This window comes from Phyllostomus discolor, chromosome 11 (assembly GCF_004126475.2).
Source record: "Phyllostomus discolor isolate MPI-MPIP mPhyDis1 chromosome 11, mPhyDis1.pri.v3, whole genome shotgun sequence".
Lineage (NCBI taxonomy): Eukaryota > Metazoa > Chordata > Mammalia > Chiroptera > Phyllostomidae > Phyllostomus > Phyllostomus discolor.
The window spans coordinates 9,798,906-9,818,567 of NC_040913.2; the positions used below are offsets into that span (position 1 = coordinate 9,798,906).

At 38.5% G+C, this 19,662-nt stretch overlaps 1 protein-coding gene across 1 annotated transcript in view; it reads right to left on the reverse strand.

Moving 5' to 3' along the window:
- Positions 1-2,234: 2,234 nt before the first annotated feature.
- GPC5 (glypican 5) overlaps positions 2,235-19,662 on the reverse strand; it is a 1,172,420-nt gene continuing 1,154,992 nt past the window's right edge. The window contains exon 8 of the mRNA XM_028526582.2: positions 2,235-3,191. Within this exon, the coding sequence (XP_028382383.1) occupies positions 3,034-3,191 (158 nt within the window). The 3' untranslated portion in view covers positions 2,235-3,033. The remainder of the gene's footprint in view (positions 3,192-19,662) is intronic.

A 19,662-nucleotide genomic window follows, 5' to 3' on the forward strand; every position in this document is an offset into this window, starting at 1 on the left:
AGTTCATCAGGCTCAGAATGACCAGGATTTGGCCACAACAAAGGAGGGATCTGTACCAGTTGGTCATGCAAGGGAAAAATGTCCCCTGTCCTATAGCCACACTACTTAATCTGTCCAAGATTCTCCCAGGAGCCTGAGATTAAAAGGACAGAGTTGTGGGGAATCGGGATGGTCATGCTAGTAGATCTCTCATGAGTAGAAGGTGCTGGTCAGGCTTGGGGGAAGGTGGGTAGAGTACCTTCTGCCTCAGAGCCACGTAACTCAGTCTGTCCCAAATTCCGCCGAGATCTGGGCAGTGTGGGACCACCAGGAGCCAAGAAGATGGGGTCGTGTAGAACTGTAAGGGTGAAGCCAGAGGATCTCTCAGGAAGAGGAGGTGCCAGGTTGACAGGAGTGTGGGGGGATGGTCCCCCCAAAGCCACACCACTCAGTCACTGACACTCCAGGGTCTGCCGTGACCTCCACACCCCGGCCCAGGCAGCTGACAACTGAGCAGAGCATGAGCTCCGCAGGACGGGGTGACAGAGAGTCCATAGGGTGGGCTGTCGCATTTTCCTAGGTGGAAGGCAGTGGTTCACCCAAGGAAGATGGCATCTGTGGTGTGGGACAGTGACTCAGCACAGAGGTGCTGGTGACTCTCGCCTCACGTCTCTCCCGAAAGCCCCAAACCCCAGTCTCTTCTCGCCCAACCCCAATTCACCTCTGCCCTCCTTCCACAGGAGTCCAGAGTGAGTGGCCGCGAATGAGAAAACGTGCATTGGCCGTCCAGGAAAGCACTTGTGTCTCCAGCAGATTCCTGTCTCTCCCTGGCAGCCAGAGTCCTTATTGATTTTTACAGGAAGGTCTTGTGTTGGCACCTTTCCCCAGCTCCGTTGCTCTGGGCTAGGAAACCCAGCATGAAACTGAGACCCCCAGTTTATCAGGGGCAACCCCTGCAATCTGAAATACCCCTCCAGAATCTCAGCTACTGCCGGTGGGAGCGAGGTCACCCCTTTTTTGCACCTCTGCCCCTTCCTATGAGTCTTGGTGTGGATTCTTCTGTGAATCCTTGGCTATAAGACTTCTCTATTCAGCTAGTCTTCAGCTGGGTATTCAGGTTGATTGTTCTATATTTTAGCTGTAATTCCAGTTTGGTCCTGGGAGGAGGTGAATGGAACATCCATTGCAACATCCATTCACTGCCATGTGGATCTCCCCATTCACACTGTGTGCTTTGTTACTACTCTTTTATTCATTTCCTGCCACGTCTAAAATTAATTCCTGTCAAATAATTTTAACCAGAAACATCTTAGAAGAATTTGGAAGACAAACAGACTGAAGGGCATTGTTTAGTATTCTAGAAGTTTTAGCTCAGAAGTTTTGTTATAGCAAACCCATTCTGTAACTTGGGCTGAAGTACAGCAAAAGGGCACTACTCGTTTCAGAGTCATTTAAATAATTAGCTGAGGTTGAAATAAAAATTTTAAAAAATATATGTTAACATTATAAATTATGGAGTTACAGTGGAGCGAATGAGTTATACACCAAGTAGATCATGGAATAAATATTCAGTTCTGGAACAGAAAACTAGAAAAAATGACATTCAAAATTGGCAGAGAGAATAACACTTCGGGTTCTGAAACACGTTTGAACAGATAATAAAATCTGATTTGACTGTTTGACACATGGTGGTTCAAACTGGCCAGTGCCAGATCATTTGGCTAATTGAGTCTCTGAGAAAAAATGTGGTTTGATCATATACTGTTTCCTGATTTGGAGGGAATGATTTCACCTTTCAAACATTGGCTGTCAGTGGGGTCCATGTCAACTCTTTCTCAGAGGTCATTTCAAATTATTTTAATGTTTAATTTTATTTTATAGGGTCAGCACTTCTCTATTCTGTCACTTTGTATTAATAATATATATACATATTTTGGCTATCAACTGGATATAATACTTCTCTGAATGAAAGCTGACTTATCTCTTCCCCCTTAAGTGCAGTAAAAGACGCATCCTAATCAGTGTCTGCTGAGGCATCTTATCACGGCTGGGAAATGAGGACCCGTGGATTAGCAGCTCTGCTGATGTGCAAAGAGGAAAAGAGCTAAAACATTTTCTGTATTAGTACATGTCTTTAGATATTCAGAGGAACCATTTATAGTTAATTGTCCAATACCAGGATTTAAACAGAAAAAAGCAAATAATATTTTGAAAATGGATGGATACGTTATTTTGCCAGAAGAAAATGATCAATGTTCTTTAGCGTTTTCCACCAGACAATTAACGGCTTTATTGCAGATACTCCTAGAGCAGGCATGTGCCTTGCAACATAGCTAAATCCGTTACAGCGTCAGAGAGGCGGAATCAGAGCTACAATACCAAAGACTGCATTTTTAATATAATGGGATACAGATCAGGCACCACCCAAGTGCTCGGGTTTAAGGTTTGTCAGTGGCTACGTTACAGTGAATAGGGATTATCAGTCTTCTTCAGGGAAATTACATAAAATGCTCCTCAGCAATCTACTCTATGACATATAGACGTTCAGTGACTTCTTTCTATAGCTTGCAAAAATGGAAGAATTTCTTGAAAACGCATGCATACTACTTGCCATTTTTTACTTTGATTCATTGAATGGGATCCTAATTCCAGTATTTCAACAAACACTCTGTACCGTTTTCATAGTCCTGCAAAGACACCTTCAATTTAAAATGTTTTTGTTTTAGAAGGGAAGGGGTTTGGAACCTAGGATAGTTAAATTAAAAATGTACTAAATCCTTCTTCATCATAGTTCTGTATCTGCTGGTTTAATATGTTAGAATTTAAGAAGGTTTAAGTTAGATTCAAAGCAAGCAGGTTTTCAGACAGCCTATCCTTTAAATGTTGATTTTTAGATATTTTGTGAACCTTCCAACTGTTTTTTTTTTAAGAGGTTAGCATTACATACCTTTCATAAATAGAACTGTTACATTGAAAAAGATCCCTTATTCCAATCGGGCGAGGAGGGGAGGAGTCAGACTTGCAGGAGACACAGCTATCGGGGAGAGAGTGCCGTTACCAAAGGCCAGGGAGCAACATCACGGCACCCATCAGAGGAAATGTCATTGACGCGGTGGCCGCCGTACATCCTGCTCCCGTTGTGTCTAAGGGATTACCACCGTCTGTTTGATGGATTTGCTTTACATCACTGAGGTTCATCTCATCTGGCATCCCTGCAGAGGCAAGGGAGAAAACAGAGGATGATGCATCACCTCCTTTGCCGTACGTCTAGAACAGCTCTTCAGCGCAAGCATGGACACCAGTGGTTTTTTCACAGTATTCTCTGTGTGCACTTAACTCTAAAGGGTGCATGTGATCCAGGTACTTCTGCTTTCCTTAGACTGGAGAGTCCAGTCCCTTGAGTGGGAGTTCTCAGAAATATAGAAGCCAAGTGAAATGCTTTTTTTCCTCCAGGCTTCTTAAAGCATCTGCAGTATGTCATGGAGTGGTGTAAAAGTAAAGAAACTTAATTAAAATGTCATGAGCAATGGCATCATTGTTTGTCCCGGAGATATAACAACTGTAGTAATTATGTGAAACCTTTCTCTTGAAAATAAAACAATGTAAGGATAAATAATTAAATAGGGCTTTTTTTACAGGATTCTTACTGGAAATATATTAAAGAATAGTAACTAATATTAAATGATATCTTTCATATACACATACAGCTTTGGGGATGAAAGTGTAGACATCTGTCAATAGATCAAAGAATTTGCTAACAAGGTGACTTGGAGATCAAAGTCAGATGTGAAGTGTTTGATTTAAAAAAAAAAAGTGGGCAATATTCACCATGATCTAATCATCCTGTTTTTGACTTCTCTGTGTTATATAACTTGACAAGCTGAGAAGGAGACCAGCCCCCAAATTACTGGGGATGAAATCATTATTTTCTTTAAAAAGTTTACTACAATATACCTAAGGAATTACTAACTTATCGCTTACTATGTAGTGACACCAAATGTCCTGAGACCATGTGACTCTGAATTATCTCATGACATGCCACTATCAGTCACTATTAAGTTTAAGTTCAATGTTGCTACAGCCACAAATGGACATTGTAATTACGGTGACAGTGAAAAAAAAACTTCACGTAAGGAAAAGTAAATATTTATGTAATAAGGTCGATACATATATATAATTCAGAAGATAAACTCAGCTGTATTCTGAGCATTAAAACCAAGCACAGCTCTGCTGATCTGCCAGATTGATTTTCCTGTCTGAGTTCTTGTGTTATTATTCATTGTCTGGGTACTTGCTTTGCCCTTCTGTGTTATCAGGCAATATGAATAAATTAGTGATTCATTTTTTATAGGGACTGGAGTAGAGTGTAAATATTCTAGTCATTGTTGACACTTCTTGTTATGGTAGAGCCTCACAAGGGGTTGTGAGGACTCCAGGCAATTAAACATTTTTTCCCATGATTACTATATACATTTAAGCTTTAAGGGATTTAGTTTCTCTTCTTTAAAGCACTGTACAGGGCTGCCTGGATTGTATTCATGAGTAAATTTTTTTAACACCTTTCTGATCTGGTATTTCTCTCTTTCACTCATGAGCTGGGCTCTGGTCTGGGTGATACCGTCGTGAATAATAATGTGAAACAGTAAGATGTTAAGTCTTATGCTTGCAAGTTAGGTGATGCCAGGAACAATACCCCACTTTCCATCTGATGCCATTGGAACACCTGAGGGAGAGATGTTACTAATAAATAAATACAATAGTGCTGAGGTGGATGGCCTCTGAGGTAAGAACCCCATGAAAAGGACTGACGATCCCTTTAAGAGCCTGAAGTTAGGGCTGCGGCTTTGAATCAAATCACGACCTGGCCGTGACATCTCTTAAATCTTAGCACGCCGGCAAGGGGAGCCCCGCAATTATTTGAGGCAAGATTGTTTTCCTAAAGGAATGTAATTAACTAAGTTTGTAAGTTATGCCAAACCTTAACAAAAGACTCAACGAGGGAAAAATTAGTTTGGGAATTTAGTCGATGAACAAATTAAGCAAAAACAAATGAATCTAGGGAAAATATTTTCTATGCATAATAGCCAATCAATTCACATTTGTGCCCATGGTGGTAGGGGAAAATAGTGACATTGTTACAAAGCTAATGTAATATTAAATCTTGGGGGCATGCCTGATGGTTGGTACAGTGAGGTATACAAAAGGAATGTAACTCGGTGAGGGGAGGCTCCACGAAGGAAGTGTCGATGTGGGTTCATTTACTTGGCGATACCGACAGAGCACTCCCTACATTGCTAATACTGTCCTAAGTACTTCACAGACATGAACTTGGTTAATTCTCAGGTCCTTGTGGTAGGCATGGGGGGTAAGTAACGTGTGAGCAGTGGAGGTAGGCATCAAATCCAGTGTGGACCCCGCCCGTGTTGTGGTCACCTGCTGAACTGACTCCAAGCCCTTGGCTGGACACCAAGAAGTCAGTATTTCATTCGGGAGAAAGGAAGGGCAATTATGTTTGCCCAGAGAATTTCACTAGGGGAATGTTTCCTTCTTCCTTGATCTGGAATGGCTGATTATGTGCTAGTTTTGTGTATTAATCAAGCAATGGGAAGGATTCAAGGTTGGGATTCCTGTGGGTGAGTAAAGGGTGATGAGTCAACATGGCCTGATGATGTGGAGAGAATCAAAGCTTCTTTTGTCGTGGATGCACTGGCCTTTCCCTTGGGGCAAGGGAGTGTGGGTATTTCTCCCTGGCTGTCTAAATAAATATTTCAAAAAGTATTAGTTTCACTAAACAACAAAGACTACTTTTAAAGACAATTTGTTTTCTGTGTTTTTAATCCTCACCTAAGGATATGTTTATTGATTTGAGAGAGAGAGACAGAGAGAGAGAGAGAGAGAGAGAGCAAGAAACATTGATGTGAGAGGGAAACATTGACTGATAGTCTCCTGTGTGTGGCTGGACCTGGGATAGAACCTGTAACCTAGGTATGTGCCCTGACTGGGGACCAATGCACCCTTGGTGCATTGGATGATGCTCCAACCAACTGAGCCACCCAGCCAGGGCTGTTTTCTGTTTTTAATAAGGGAAATTGCATGGGCAAGTGCTTGTGAATTTGTCACTCATTCATAAAATTTACCCACTTGTGGCTCTGTCAGGTACTGTGCTGAAGACTAAATATATACTATGCACTAATAGGCTTTTTTTTCATGCTATAAAAACAACCAAACAAACAAAAAGCAAACCAAAAATACCTACAGATGTCTTTTCCACCAATGATGAAAGTATAGAGTAGATTTAAATGTCAGGAGCTGGACTAAAGGTCATTATTTGACTTCAATAAAGTCAAAATAATTTACCTCTAGAAATTATTGTTTTCAGGTAGCTATAATCATGACAGCACAAAAAATGGCTATTGTATGCTTTTAATGAATCCATTGAATGGATATATTTAATAACAACTGTCATTCTCACAATAAGATGTGTTATGAACAATTATTTTATTTTTCCTCATTCTGCAGATTAGAAACAGGTGTAGAAGAAGTAATTTACTCTACGTAACATCCGGTGGCTGAATCCCAGGTACGTCCTGTCAGATGTGGTTCTCTTTGAGTCCAGAATCATGCCTATTGCCACCATACAATCAAAACACTAAATTTGCAGTTAAACTCTGCTCTGCTACGGAGTGGATGGAAGACTTTGGAAGACTTTGGAAGACATGACTCCCGTTGTACAGAACTTTGAAATGAGAGCATTTTCAGTGAGAGAAGGGTCAGTCAAAACACAGTCTTGGCTAATTGCTTAAATACATATTTGAATTAATAAGCTAGATTTTTATTTCACAGAATCTCTAAAGTAACTGACTACGGGGCCAAAGATTTAAGTATAAATAACGAGGAGGCAAAAACATAAATATATCATTTGATATTTTTATTTATGTTTAGGTGAAGGAAAGCATATTGATTTTTTTAGGCAGAATCTATAAAACATGATTAGTAGTTTTAACTTCATAAAAAAATAACTTCTGTATAACATGGAACCTCATTTGAAAAAGTAAGGGAATAAATAAAAGATGGAGAAAAGTATGCAGTATATATTGTAGCAAAAACAACAGTGTCTTTAACGTAGAAAGAGTTATCATAATCCATATGTAAAGGATACATCCTGATAGAAAAATTCTGAAAGGAAATAAATGAAAATTTGCAATAAAATTTATATAAAGATTGAAAGCCTTCTTTACTGGAAAGCTAATAAATACAATCTTTCACATGATGAACTGGCAATTATTTCACGTCCTGTTGGCAGAGGCGGGGCAGAGAGCAGGTGAGAGCTAGTTCTGGCAAGGACAGAAACCCTTTCCAAGGAAGTTGGCCAAAATATATAAAAACTGTTTAAAATGTATGTTTACCTAGACCCAAGAATTATATTTTTATGAAGCAATACTATGGGATCAAGAAAACACGCACGTATATATTCACAAAACATTAACCTGTGCATTGTTAGTAAAAAATCATAGCCATTAAATGCCCATTAGCACGGAATTAAGTACATCCATTTATTTATTTATTTCTAAAAATAGATTTACTTGGCAACCAAATCTAGGCAGGAGTCTGTAGACCATTTTTTTTTTAACTTTATTAGTGTGACATTGGTTAATAAAATTACATAGGTTTCAAGGGTACAGTACTAGAATACATCACCTGTATACTGTATTGTGTGTTCACCACTACCTAATCAACTCTCCTTCCATCACCGCTTATCCTTCCTTTCCCTGCTTCTACCTCCCCTAACCCCCTCTCCCTCTGCTAATCACCTCACTGTGGTCCCTCCATGGGCTTCTGTTTCTCAATCCCTTCCCCTTTGTCAGCCAGCCCGCCTCTGACAGCTTTGTCTGTTCTCAGTATTTATGCATCTGTTTCCGCTTTTCCTACATCCTTGCCAACGCTTGTTTGTTCATTTATTGATGACGGCCATTCTGACAGGTGCAAGGTGATATCTCATTGTGGTTTTAATTTTAACTTTTTTTTAATTTATTTTTATTGTTTTTCAAGTGCAGTTGTCTCCATTTTCCCCCGTCCCCTCCTCTTTGCCCCACCCACCCCCACCTCCCACCCTCCATCCACCCCCCTTTCGCTCCATCCATGGGTCCTTTACATTAGTTTCTTGACGACCCTTCCCTTTCTTTCTTCCATTACTGCCCCCCTCTGCTTGTGTTGAGCATTTTTTCATATGTCCATTGGTCTTCTGTATGTCCTCTTTAGAGAAGTTTCTATTCAGGTCCTTTGCCCATTTTTTAATTGGACTGGTTTTTTGTTGTTGTTGTTGTTGTTGTTGTTGTTTTGGTGTTGAGTTGTATAAGATCTTTATAAATTTTGGAAATTAATCCCTTATCAGATAGGTCATTAGAAAATATATTCTCCCATTCGATGTGTTGTCTTTCTACTTGTGATGGTTTTCTTTGCATCCACTTATTTGAAAAATTCAAAAAGGAGACATTTAATTGGTACAGAAAAATGTATTTTAATATGAATATATATATATGTATTCATGACCTTCAATGTTCTTTGATCTCTGATAACATGTGGCTGCCTTTCTTCAATGGTAGGGAATCTCTCATTAATTTCTGTAGTCACATAGTTAGCATTTAGTGATAATTAGGTGAATAAACAAGTTGACTTTTAATCCAGAACAGAGAATTACAAAATTATAAAAATAATTCTCCAATTCAGTTATTTCTGCTTTTCTTGTGTCCCTGGCTATATTGAGATATAATTGACTTACAACATAGTATAATTTTAAGGTGTGCAGCACGATAATTTCAATATACACATATATTACAAAATGATTACCATACTTTTAGGTAACATCTCCATTATGTCACATGATTACAACTTTTTTTGTGGTGAGAACATATAAGATTGAACCTCTTAGTGGCTTTCAGGCATATAATACAGTATTAACTATAATCACCCTGATGCATAGTGGATCCTCAGAATTTATATACTGGATACCTGGAAGTTTGTAGTCTTTGCACCATCTCCCCACTTACCCTGCCCTCCAGCCCCTGGTAACCCCCACTCTACTCTGTTTGGATTTTTTACATTCCATGTATAAGTGAGCTCATATAACAGTTGTCTTTTACTGTTTGATTTATTTCTTACTATAATGCTCTCAAAGTTCATCTAAGTTTTTACAAATAGCAGAACTTTCTTCTTTCTCATGGCTGAATAATATTCCATTTGTGTGTGTGTATGTGCATACGTATTTATATATTATATCTTTTTTTATCCATTTATGCTGTTAAGGAATCGTAGGCTGTCCCATATAGTGGCTGCTGTGAATAGTGCTGCAGTGAACATGTGAGTGCAGGCATGTCTTGGAGACCCTGTTTCCATTTCCATCGGCTACATACCCAGAAGAGAGACTGCTGGATTGATTACATGGTAGTTCTACTTTCACTTTTTTAAGGAATCACCATACTGTTTTGCACAGTGGCCATATAAATTTACATTCTCACCATCAGTGCAAAAAAAAAAAGCTTCCCTTTTCCTGACATCCTCACAACACTTGCTATTATCTGTCTTTTTGATAATAGACACTCTAAGATGTGATATCTCATTGCAGTTTTGATTTGCTCTTTCCTTATGATTAGTGATAATCAGCCCAGTTTCATGCACCTTGTGGCCATTTGTATGTCATATCTACTTTGAAAAAATGTCTATTTCCTCCAATTCAGTTACTTCTGATATAAGTATATAAATATATTTCAGCCACAAAGAATGTAGAATGAAAAATTAGGATTAGCTGTGAACTTAAAATGTTACACCTAAGAAGGAAGGTCATGGGTATCATGAAAAAGAGCCCTATGAGAAAATCAACTTGGCAAGTACTTGCTGATTAAAGTTTCTATGAATCTTGCTTTATTAAATAAACATCATTACCCTTGGTCACTACTTTCTGGACTAATGATGGAAATTTATATCAAAATCAGCCATATGTATATTGGGTAGACATTAGGGGTTCTAATATATCTTAAATGTCTTAGTATAGCTATAACAGTTTGCCATTTTTTTAGTGATCATCTAGTTCAATTAGATCCTATCACCTAGGAAACGTGATTGATAGGTACACCCAGGTTGTTGAGTCCCTTGAGTCTGGGGTATCCACTGAAGGATGTTATTTTTAAGTGCTTGATAGACTTCCATAAAACCCGATGACAAGACCAGAATGACTGTATGGTTGGAGAGACAAGGTCCCCAATAGTTCTATAGCCTCAGGAACACCTGAACTGAAGATAAACCCTTAATTTTCTACCTGACTTTTACAGAGTCTGCCTAATCAATGGGGCTGTGCGCACGGCAGCCTCTTCCTGTGGAACCAGGAGGTTGGATTTAATTATAGCCGCTTTGGCTGACCTTTCACAGAAATGCATAGTCTTTTCAAGAAATGATGTTAAGGGTAATGAAGTAATTTTAGTTGGTATTACATTAAACAATGGATAAAATTTAGCTGAGAATTATGACTATTAACCAAAGCTTACATTAATATAGTATGATTTATTGTAATATTTTAATTCTGGGTAATGCTGGGGATCATTATCATTTCTTTGTTATTGCATCAAATAAATTATCAGAGAGTATCCAATAGTTCATGATAAATAGATACGAGGGGTATTGAGTTTTTGCACAGAGAGGATATTATTTAGTTTTTTTTTGCCAGTTCCTGATGCTCTATTTTATGCCATAATGATCATCTAGGTCTTTTCCTGTTTTGCTTTATTAATTTTTCAAGACTTCAGAATGAAAATAGACATTTCATATGGAAAATTCTGAATTATTTGAAGCAATTTTATAGTATTTCTGTTTTTTTTTACTCATTATTGTGATATTTCTTCTACAACTAATGTTGAAATAGAAACTATAAATGATCTTTTTTCACCATTGGTAATTATTACCAAATATTTACGGTATATTTATTAAATATAGATAGTCCTCAGTTATCTAGTACAGTCCTTAGTTATAAGAATGTACAGATAATTTAGAACAATTCTAACTAATGATTCTAAAAATTCTTTTTAAAACCTGTAAAACTGATCAAATAATGCCTGAAATCATAGGATTTTTGATGTCTGATTTAGTTCATGATAATATGGGCTTAAAAACAATAAAAAATAAAATAATAAAATTGCACCTATAACTAGACACATGGAAGTGATGATGTTACCAAAGACAAAGAGAAAAAAATTTAAAGCATCTGGGGAAGGGACAGATGTTCTTAACAGAGGAAAATATTAATTTTCAAGAACAATAATAGAAACTAAAATCATAATAATTTACTTTGAACTTGAAAGAAAGTAGAATTCTATACAAAGTTAAACTATGTGGAAAAAATAGGTATAAATAAAAGTATTCTAACAAAGAGCCAGTGTGTTTAACATTCCACAGCAGCCCTAAAAGAAGTTTAATAATGAATATAAGTAAAAGTTCAGGAAACTGAGACCAAGTAGAGGAGTCAGATGAATGTTATAATAGTGATCAAAGCAATTAGCCAATATTTAGGTTACTTTATTTATGGGTGGATTGAGAAAACAATAACATAATGATTAAATTAGGGAGTTAAAAATAAGATATAATTAAAATGCTCACAAATAATTGTTAATGTCCTGAGTACTTGTGTTGGGAAGAAGTGATGAATATTAACTTTAAGTTTTCTCAAGATAACAGTTTATTTAAAAATATTAAAAATTCTAGGCTATGCATTCAAAGAATTAATATGGAATATATACATTCCTAATCCACTAAGGTAAAGAAGATTAATGAAAATGAATAAAAGTGAGGAAAGAACAAATGTATAAACAAAAATGCCTGGTAAAGAGAATGCACAAAATCAGATGTTAGATCATTTTGCAAATAATGGAGTAATCACTAAAGAAAACAAACTAAGTCAAATTAATGAACAGTCCCTCGGTTGGGATTTTTGAAAACCTCTAGCAGTACACCAAAATACAAAGATACAAAAAGGTGACACACATCTGAAAAAATATATTCCAGGCAAATAGTAACCAAAAGACAGCCGATGTCATTATATCAATAAGAGATAAAGTAGGCTTTAGGCATTAAAAAGGATAAAGAAGGTTATTAAATAACAGAAGTCATTTAACACGTCTATCTACCAATTCGGGGACTAATTTACCTTTGACGTGTTTTCAAATAAAGAAATACCAGTAAAGGTAATTACTGGGTGAAGTAAGTTAAAATGTGCACATCCACACTCAGTGGGCCACTGCCCCCCCCCCCCCCCCCCCCCACTGTCTCAGTAACCGAGAGCTCAGGCAGATACAAGGCAGGGTACATGTGGAGCACTTGGTGGCCAGAGCCTTTGGGGGCAGGAAAGGAGAACTCCATTGCCTCCCGCCTGACTCTCGTACACTCCTTGCATCTCCTTGACCTACCTCTCCCACCCACCCTTGCTGTGGAAAGAGAGCACATTGCTTTGGTTAGTGAGTTGGAAGAAAAGAACCAATATACTCAGCTTCTGGATTTCTCATCCTCTCTCTCCTTTCAAAAAGTTATTTTAATTAAATTTTAAAAAATTTAATTTCATTTCCCCATAACCATTTAGTCCCCTTATACCCTCTTCCCTAGCAATTGCCACACTGTTGTCTGTGTCCATGAGTCCTTTTTCCTTTTTGTACAATCCCCCCCACCATGCCACCCCCCTCCCCTACTTAGCTGCCATCCTGCTCCCTGTTATGGGTCCATCTCTATTTTCCTTGTTAGTTCCGTTTGTTCACTAGATCCCACATATGAGTGAAATCATATGGTATTTATCTTTCTCTGTCTGGCTTATTTCACTTAGCATAATGTTCTCCAGGCTCATCCACGCTGTCACAAAGGGTCGCATTTTCTTCTTTATTACGCCCAAGTAGTATTCCATTATGTAGAAATCCCACAGTCGTTCTATCTACTCACCTACCGATGGACATGGATTGCTTCCATATCTTGGCTGTTGTAAATAACACTGCAACGACCACAGAGGTGCTACTGCTACAGATGCTATTTTTGGTAACTATCCCGGATAGCCATAGTTTTCATTAAAAATACTGAGCAGCATTCCATTTTGCTAGGAAGCTTACTGGTACAGCATGACTGCTCCCACCCTACTAATAAACAGTGCACAGCCACTTGCTGCCTTATGGAGGGATGACCAAATGCACACTGGAGGCCGGGATGGCACGTCTTTTTGCCTTTGCATTGCCTAATCCAGGCTGTGTTTGCTGCAGAATTTTGTAAACTCACTCAGTGTGCCAGAAGGATAGGAGTTCTGTCATTTGGGCCCTTTAAATATTTTCTTTTATTTAGACTTTTAGTTGGAGCTATAATGCTCATATTTGAGATTCTGGGTTAGCATCAGTTACATAGATGACATTTTCCCTGCCTAGTTTTTGCTAAAAATTAGTGGCAGCAAGTTAGATGTGAACACTGATGAGGAGACAACTTTTCTCCCAAGGAAATGTGAGAATTAACTTCAGGCAAATTTTGCCTGTTTTTACTTCAGTAAGTGAAGAATATTAAGTAGCTAATCCTTAGAGCCTAAAAATTGTCAAAATGTCTAAGAATGTTGGGCAAGAGAGATTGTGGAGCATGTTACATTTATAAAACAGGAATGAATTATCTTGGCTTGTGTATCCGATTCATCATGTGTGTTTTTAATCAATATATTTAACTTGGTCATTCAGGCTCTAAATATTATGTCTGTTATTTTTTAAAGAGAAACTCTGTTGTCTCAAGGGATATCTAAATAAAATATATAGCAATAACCATTGCCATCACACTGAGGATATCAATAATGTTCTTGAGATTGTATGAAACCCAGCTCACATGAGGACGGCTGCTCAGGCTGTGGACACGGCTCTCTGCTTACCCTCATGGTGTTCTCAGTTGGAGATTTGTATTCAGATGGGACCAGGAAACATTTTTAAATGTATTATTTACTATACTTTGGGCTGACAAGACATTATGAAAATAACAGGTGCATGTGTGAGCAGAGAACACTCTGGTGTCGAAAGCAGGGGAATTATGCAGATGTTAAAAATTAGAGCATCACCTTCTCTGACCCAGTATGGAAATTCTTCCATTCTTGCATTACATCTCCTAGAATAAATAATATCCATACTCATTCGCTCTCAAACCTACAATTTGTTATAGCTCCCAGTATCAAATTCCATATGACATATGATAATAAAATGCATAGTTTTCTGGCATAAACCTGTCTAACAGCAATGTCAGTTTCTTCTGTCCTTGTCCATATCCATTTTCCAAACATAAACACTGTTGTCTTTTTACCCTAGGTACGTGTAGGTTTTTTCCTCCCCATCATCATGCAGTTTGACTATTAAAAAAGTCTGTGCGTGCATGTGTGTGTGTGTGTGTGTGTGTGTATGAACTTATATTTCAGTCCATATGTTAATCTCATTCACTTAATTTTAAGCGCCTCAAAGTCATGATTATATTTATGTTTTTTTATTCCTTGTTTCTAGTATTCTATATTTTGTAGAAACTTTATGGATATATGGTTTACTGGAAATAAGTTTGATATGTAAATAAGCATTTACATGTTTCTTTTTAAATTCCTTCAGATTGGAACTACACAGATGCCTAGAATTCTTGCCAGAAGGCAATGGTGGTTAGTAGAAAGAGCTAGGAACCAGCCCCAGAATCCTTAGCAATTCATACATTCATTGAGATTCAGTTTCTTCATCTGTAACGTTTGCATGACAGTAAGACTTTCTCCCAGAATAGATGTGAAAATTAAATGAAATCTTTAACATGAACAACACTTTGTGCTTTTTTTTTTACATAGGCAAGTATGTGGTTATTATTTGAATATTAGTGACGGAGGTGAGCAAAGTTAATTAAAAAGCAAAATTTCCTTAGATAGTAGCTGATACAGCCAGAAGTAGGATGTTAGGTCCTTAAATCCCTGTCAAAGGGACTTGACACCTTGTAACAAATTACCTGAATGTTAAATAAGCTGGTCAGATGTTGTGCCACATAAAAAGGAGCCCAATAAGTTAGCAAGAATCATGTATTTCATAAAAGAATTGTTATCATAAAGATATTTCAACTGCGTTATAAATATATACATATACATATATGTATATACAGTACATCATACTTAAATTTCAAGTTTAGCAAAGATGATTCTTTATGTGTAGGATGAGGATGTTGTTGACACTTAATAAATGCTGAATAAATTTCTACGAAACCCTGGCCGTAAAAGATTTTAGCCATATACAAAAACCAAACGTTGAATACCACATGCCAGAACTCCACATTTCCCTGTAAAGATAGCTGCTTGCCTTTTCCCAGAGATTTTAAAAATACATTAGTTTTTAGAGCCACTTGTGGCTTATGACAAAATTGAGAGGGTAAGAGGCAGATTTCTCATATGCCCCCTGCCCCCTTAAGTTCATAGCTAGAGTTTTCCCATATGCCCACCTCTCCTCATACATTTATAGCCTTCACCATTATTAACATCACTCACCAGAATAGTAATCTTCCTTCCTTCCCTCCTTCCTTCCTTCCCTCCTTCCTTCCTTCCTTCCTTCCTTCCTTCCTTCCTCCCTCCCTCCCTCCCTCCCTTTTCTCTCCCTTTCTTCCTTTCTTTCTTTCTTTCTTTCTTTCTTTCTTTCTTTCTTTCTTTCTTCTTTCTTTCTTTTCTTTCTTTCTTTCTTTCTTTCTTCTTCTTTCTTCTCTCCCTCTCTCTCTCTCTCTCTCTCTCTCTCTCTCTCTCTCTCTCTCTCTCTCTTTCTTTCTCTCTCTCTCTCTCTCTCTCTCTCTTTCTTTCTTTCTTTTCCCTCCCCTCCCCTCCCCTCCCCTCCCCTCCCTTTCCTGTCTTCCTAAACCAAGGAAGAATCTACACCGGCACATCACATTTACCCAAAGCCCACAGTTTATCTTAGGATTCACTCTAGGTGTTGTACATTCTGTGCTTCTGGACAAATGTATAAGGGCACGTATCCATCATTACAATGTCATACAGAGAAGTTTTACTGTCCCCAAATCTTCCAAATTCTGCTTATTCATCTCTGTTATCCACACCACTAGCAAACATTTCCATGGTTTGGCCTTTTCCAGAGTATCATATAGTTGAAATCATACAGTATGTAGCCTTTTTTAGACTGGATTCTTTTCACTTAGTAATATGTATTTTTATCCACAGTTTATCCATTCACCTACTGAAGAATATCTTGGCTGTTCTGGCCATTATAGTTAAACCTGCTATAAGGATTTGTGTAAAGATTTATGTATAGGCCTGTCTTTAACTCTTTTTGGGTAAATACCAAGGAGTGTGATTGCCGGATCATACAGTGAGAATATGCTTAGCTTGTCACAAAAGCGCCCAAGTGTCTCCCAAAGTGGCTGTACCCTTAGTATTCCTACTGGCCATGCATGAGAGTCTCTGCGGCACCTCACCAATGCTGGCTGTTATCAGTGGTCCTTCTGTGGGCCTTTCTGATGCCTGTGTGGTGGCGTCTCACTGTGTTTTAATTCTGATTTCCTTAATGATATGTGATGTGGAGCATCTTTCCATGCACGTATTTGCCATCTGTGTTATCTTCTTTGGTGAGGTGTCTGTTAAGATCTTTTAAGTTTTTTAATTAGGTGGCCTGTTTTGTTCACTGTTGAGTTTTCAGCGTTCTTTGTATATTTTGGATAGCTGTTCGTCATCAGATGTGGCTTTTGAAGTACTGGCTCTCAGCGAGTGCCTTATCTTTTCCTTCTCTTGGTGTTGTCTTTTGCAGAGGAGGAGTTTTTATTTATTTACTTTTTAATCCCAATGCCACACATTAGATCTCTAGAACTCACGCATCTTCTAACGGCAACAGGAGTTTAATTTTAATGAAGCCTAGACGATCAATTGTTTCTTCCCCATATTTTGTCTCTGATGTCATATCTAAAAAGACATCACTCCCAGATAATTTTTTGAAGGAAAAATAAGTTTTCCTGCAAGTTTCCCATGGAACTCTGCTTCCTGAATCTTAGGGGTATATGGAACCTTCGGGCAAAGAGAAGTCGGTTATTTTGAGGGTATTCTGATGTAAAAATATGAATAAAAGGTTTTCTCAATGACAGGAATTATTCTGAGAAAGTGTCACTGTCAACACAGAGTCAGGCGAGACAAAATTATTTCCAAGTGCAAAGTTCAGAGAGAATGTTTCCGGGAAGGAGGAGGTGCTGGACGATGTCACACGGTGGAACATGAGGGAACGGGGCCGTTAGAGAATGGTTCTCTGTGAGCCCTTAGTCCTACAATGTCACACTACCTCTGATTATCTGGCCGAGTGTGGGCCACATAGTTCCAACTCCAACCATTAACACGAAGTAAGTGGGAATGGTGACAGTGAGAGCATTTCCAAAAAGTTGTAAGATAGATATACTCTTTGTTTCTAAATAATAACCTGGTGTACGGAGCTCTGCAAAACCATCGTGCACTTCTGTTTTCTACAATTTCCTTGGAGGTGGGGAGCAAAATGGAAGCAGCTTGTGCAGATGAAACTTGGAAGATGGAAGTTATCTAAATATTAGTTAAACCAAATTTATTGTATGATGACTGCCGCTTACCACCAGATGGTACACATTATGTGCATGATAAAGGTCTGTCGCAACAGTCTCACTAATATGAGCTTGTTGATGGAACACGAAAGCTGCGGCACCAACAGACAAGTTCTGAGCCGCTGCTCCCCTGTTCTCACATCGCTTCGAGGTGCAAATGCAGAGCCATGCCGGGCAAGCCAGCTAGGACCTTGACAATGATTACAGCAATGGGACTCAGTTAAATTAAAGACAGAAATAAATCCACCACTCAACACCGAATCTGTCCCCCAAACAATGTCTGGACTTTATTAAATTATTACCTTGGAATAGCAGCTGTCTTTCCATGTAGTATGATTTCTCAATCTTGTTTGTATAACTTATGGCCAATTTTAAATCGAAAAAAATCATTTTTGTACCTCCAGTTTAGAAAACTGGATTTAATTAGAATGTGAGTTAAATATGTTTAAGTCCACAACTACATGTAAACTCTTTGTGATATGAAGCAAAGAGTAGTTATAAAATAATATCAAATAATGATAAAATTCACAATTATATCATTAAATTAATGTGATAAATGACTTAGTCCTCTCCTTTAAATCCTTACTATTCCATGAATACGTATAGATGATTAAGTTAATGTGATAAATGACTTAGTCCTCTCCTTTAAATCCTTACTATTCCATGAATACGTATAGATGATGTGGTAATTAATTTTACGTGTCAACTTGACTGGGCCATGTGGTGCCCAGATATTTGGTCAAACATTATTTGGGGTATTTCTGTGAGGTTTTTTTGGACGAGATAACATTTAAGTAGGTAGAATGAGTAAAGCAGATGGCCTACCCTAGTTTGAGAGGGCCTCATCCAATCATGTGAACGCCTAAATAGAACAAAAAGGCTGACCCCTTCCCATCAAGGGGAAATTCTTTCTTCCTGCCTGACTTCTCTTGAACTGGGGCATTATCTTCTCCTTGCCCTTGGACTTGAACTAAAACATTGATTTTTCCTAGTTCTTGAGCTTGCTGTCATTTGGACTGGAGCTATGCCATCAGCTCTCCTGGATACCCAGCTTGCTGACTCAACCGCAGACCTTGGGGCTGGTCAGCTTCCATAATTGTGTGAGCCAGTTCCGTATATAGCTGTGGAAAACCCAGACAAGTACAGATTTGGTGCCAAGAGTGTTTCTAGAGGAACACAATTTTGACGAGTTTCCTGAATTGCTTCAAGGGTTTTTGGAATTGGCTTTCTAACATGATTACATTCAAAGATGCAAATGGCTCCATTTCAAGTAGTGAAGAGGGCACTGATAGTCCTTGTCACAATCTGGCAGTGGAGATAAACAAACCGTTTCCATTGGATACTCGCAATCAACGGCTAATGAGAAGTAAGGAACTGGGTGACTTTATATAATACTTGTGAACATTTCATCAAGCTAATGACTCTAATGAAATTGGTTGGTTGCTCCTGGTGTTGCTGGACAAAGTGGGAAAAGAAAAGAATGAGCCCAGACTTGAATCCCTAGTTCAAGGGCCACATACACGACCTGGAAGATCCTATGTGAGCCATGAAGGAGACACCTGTCTCCTGTAGCCCCAGGACCAAGTTTGCTGGAAGCCAAATGCAGAAGCCCCTCCTGCCACTGGCTGAATTACTTTACCAGTTGAACGTCCAGTCTTGGAAGATGCCCCATGTTAAATGATGGTGTCGATCGAGAAGGAAGGGAGATCCTGAAAGTTGCAACAGGATGTACAGGGAAGGCCCTAACGAAGCTGGAAACACTGAGTATGTAAGTTTTGATGAGTCTCATTTGCCAGCTTCCCCAGCCCACAGTACAAGTGGTCTCTCTATCCCAACTGAGGAATGAACCGTGCCTTCCCCGAGGCAGCTGACGTTGAGACAATAATTATTCTCACCGGTATCCACCCCACCCCCACACTACGCTTATATTTAAACTCAAGTTCCAGCAGGCACCTACTGGTGAGCAAGAAAGTGTAACGCATGAGAGGTACTATGCTAAAAAGAAAAATACTTTAATTTTTAAATTTACACAGGCAGCAATGCAGGGAGCGTGTGTAGGAATAAATC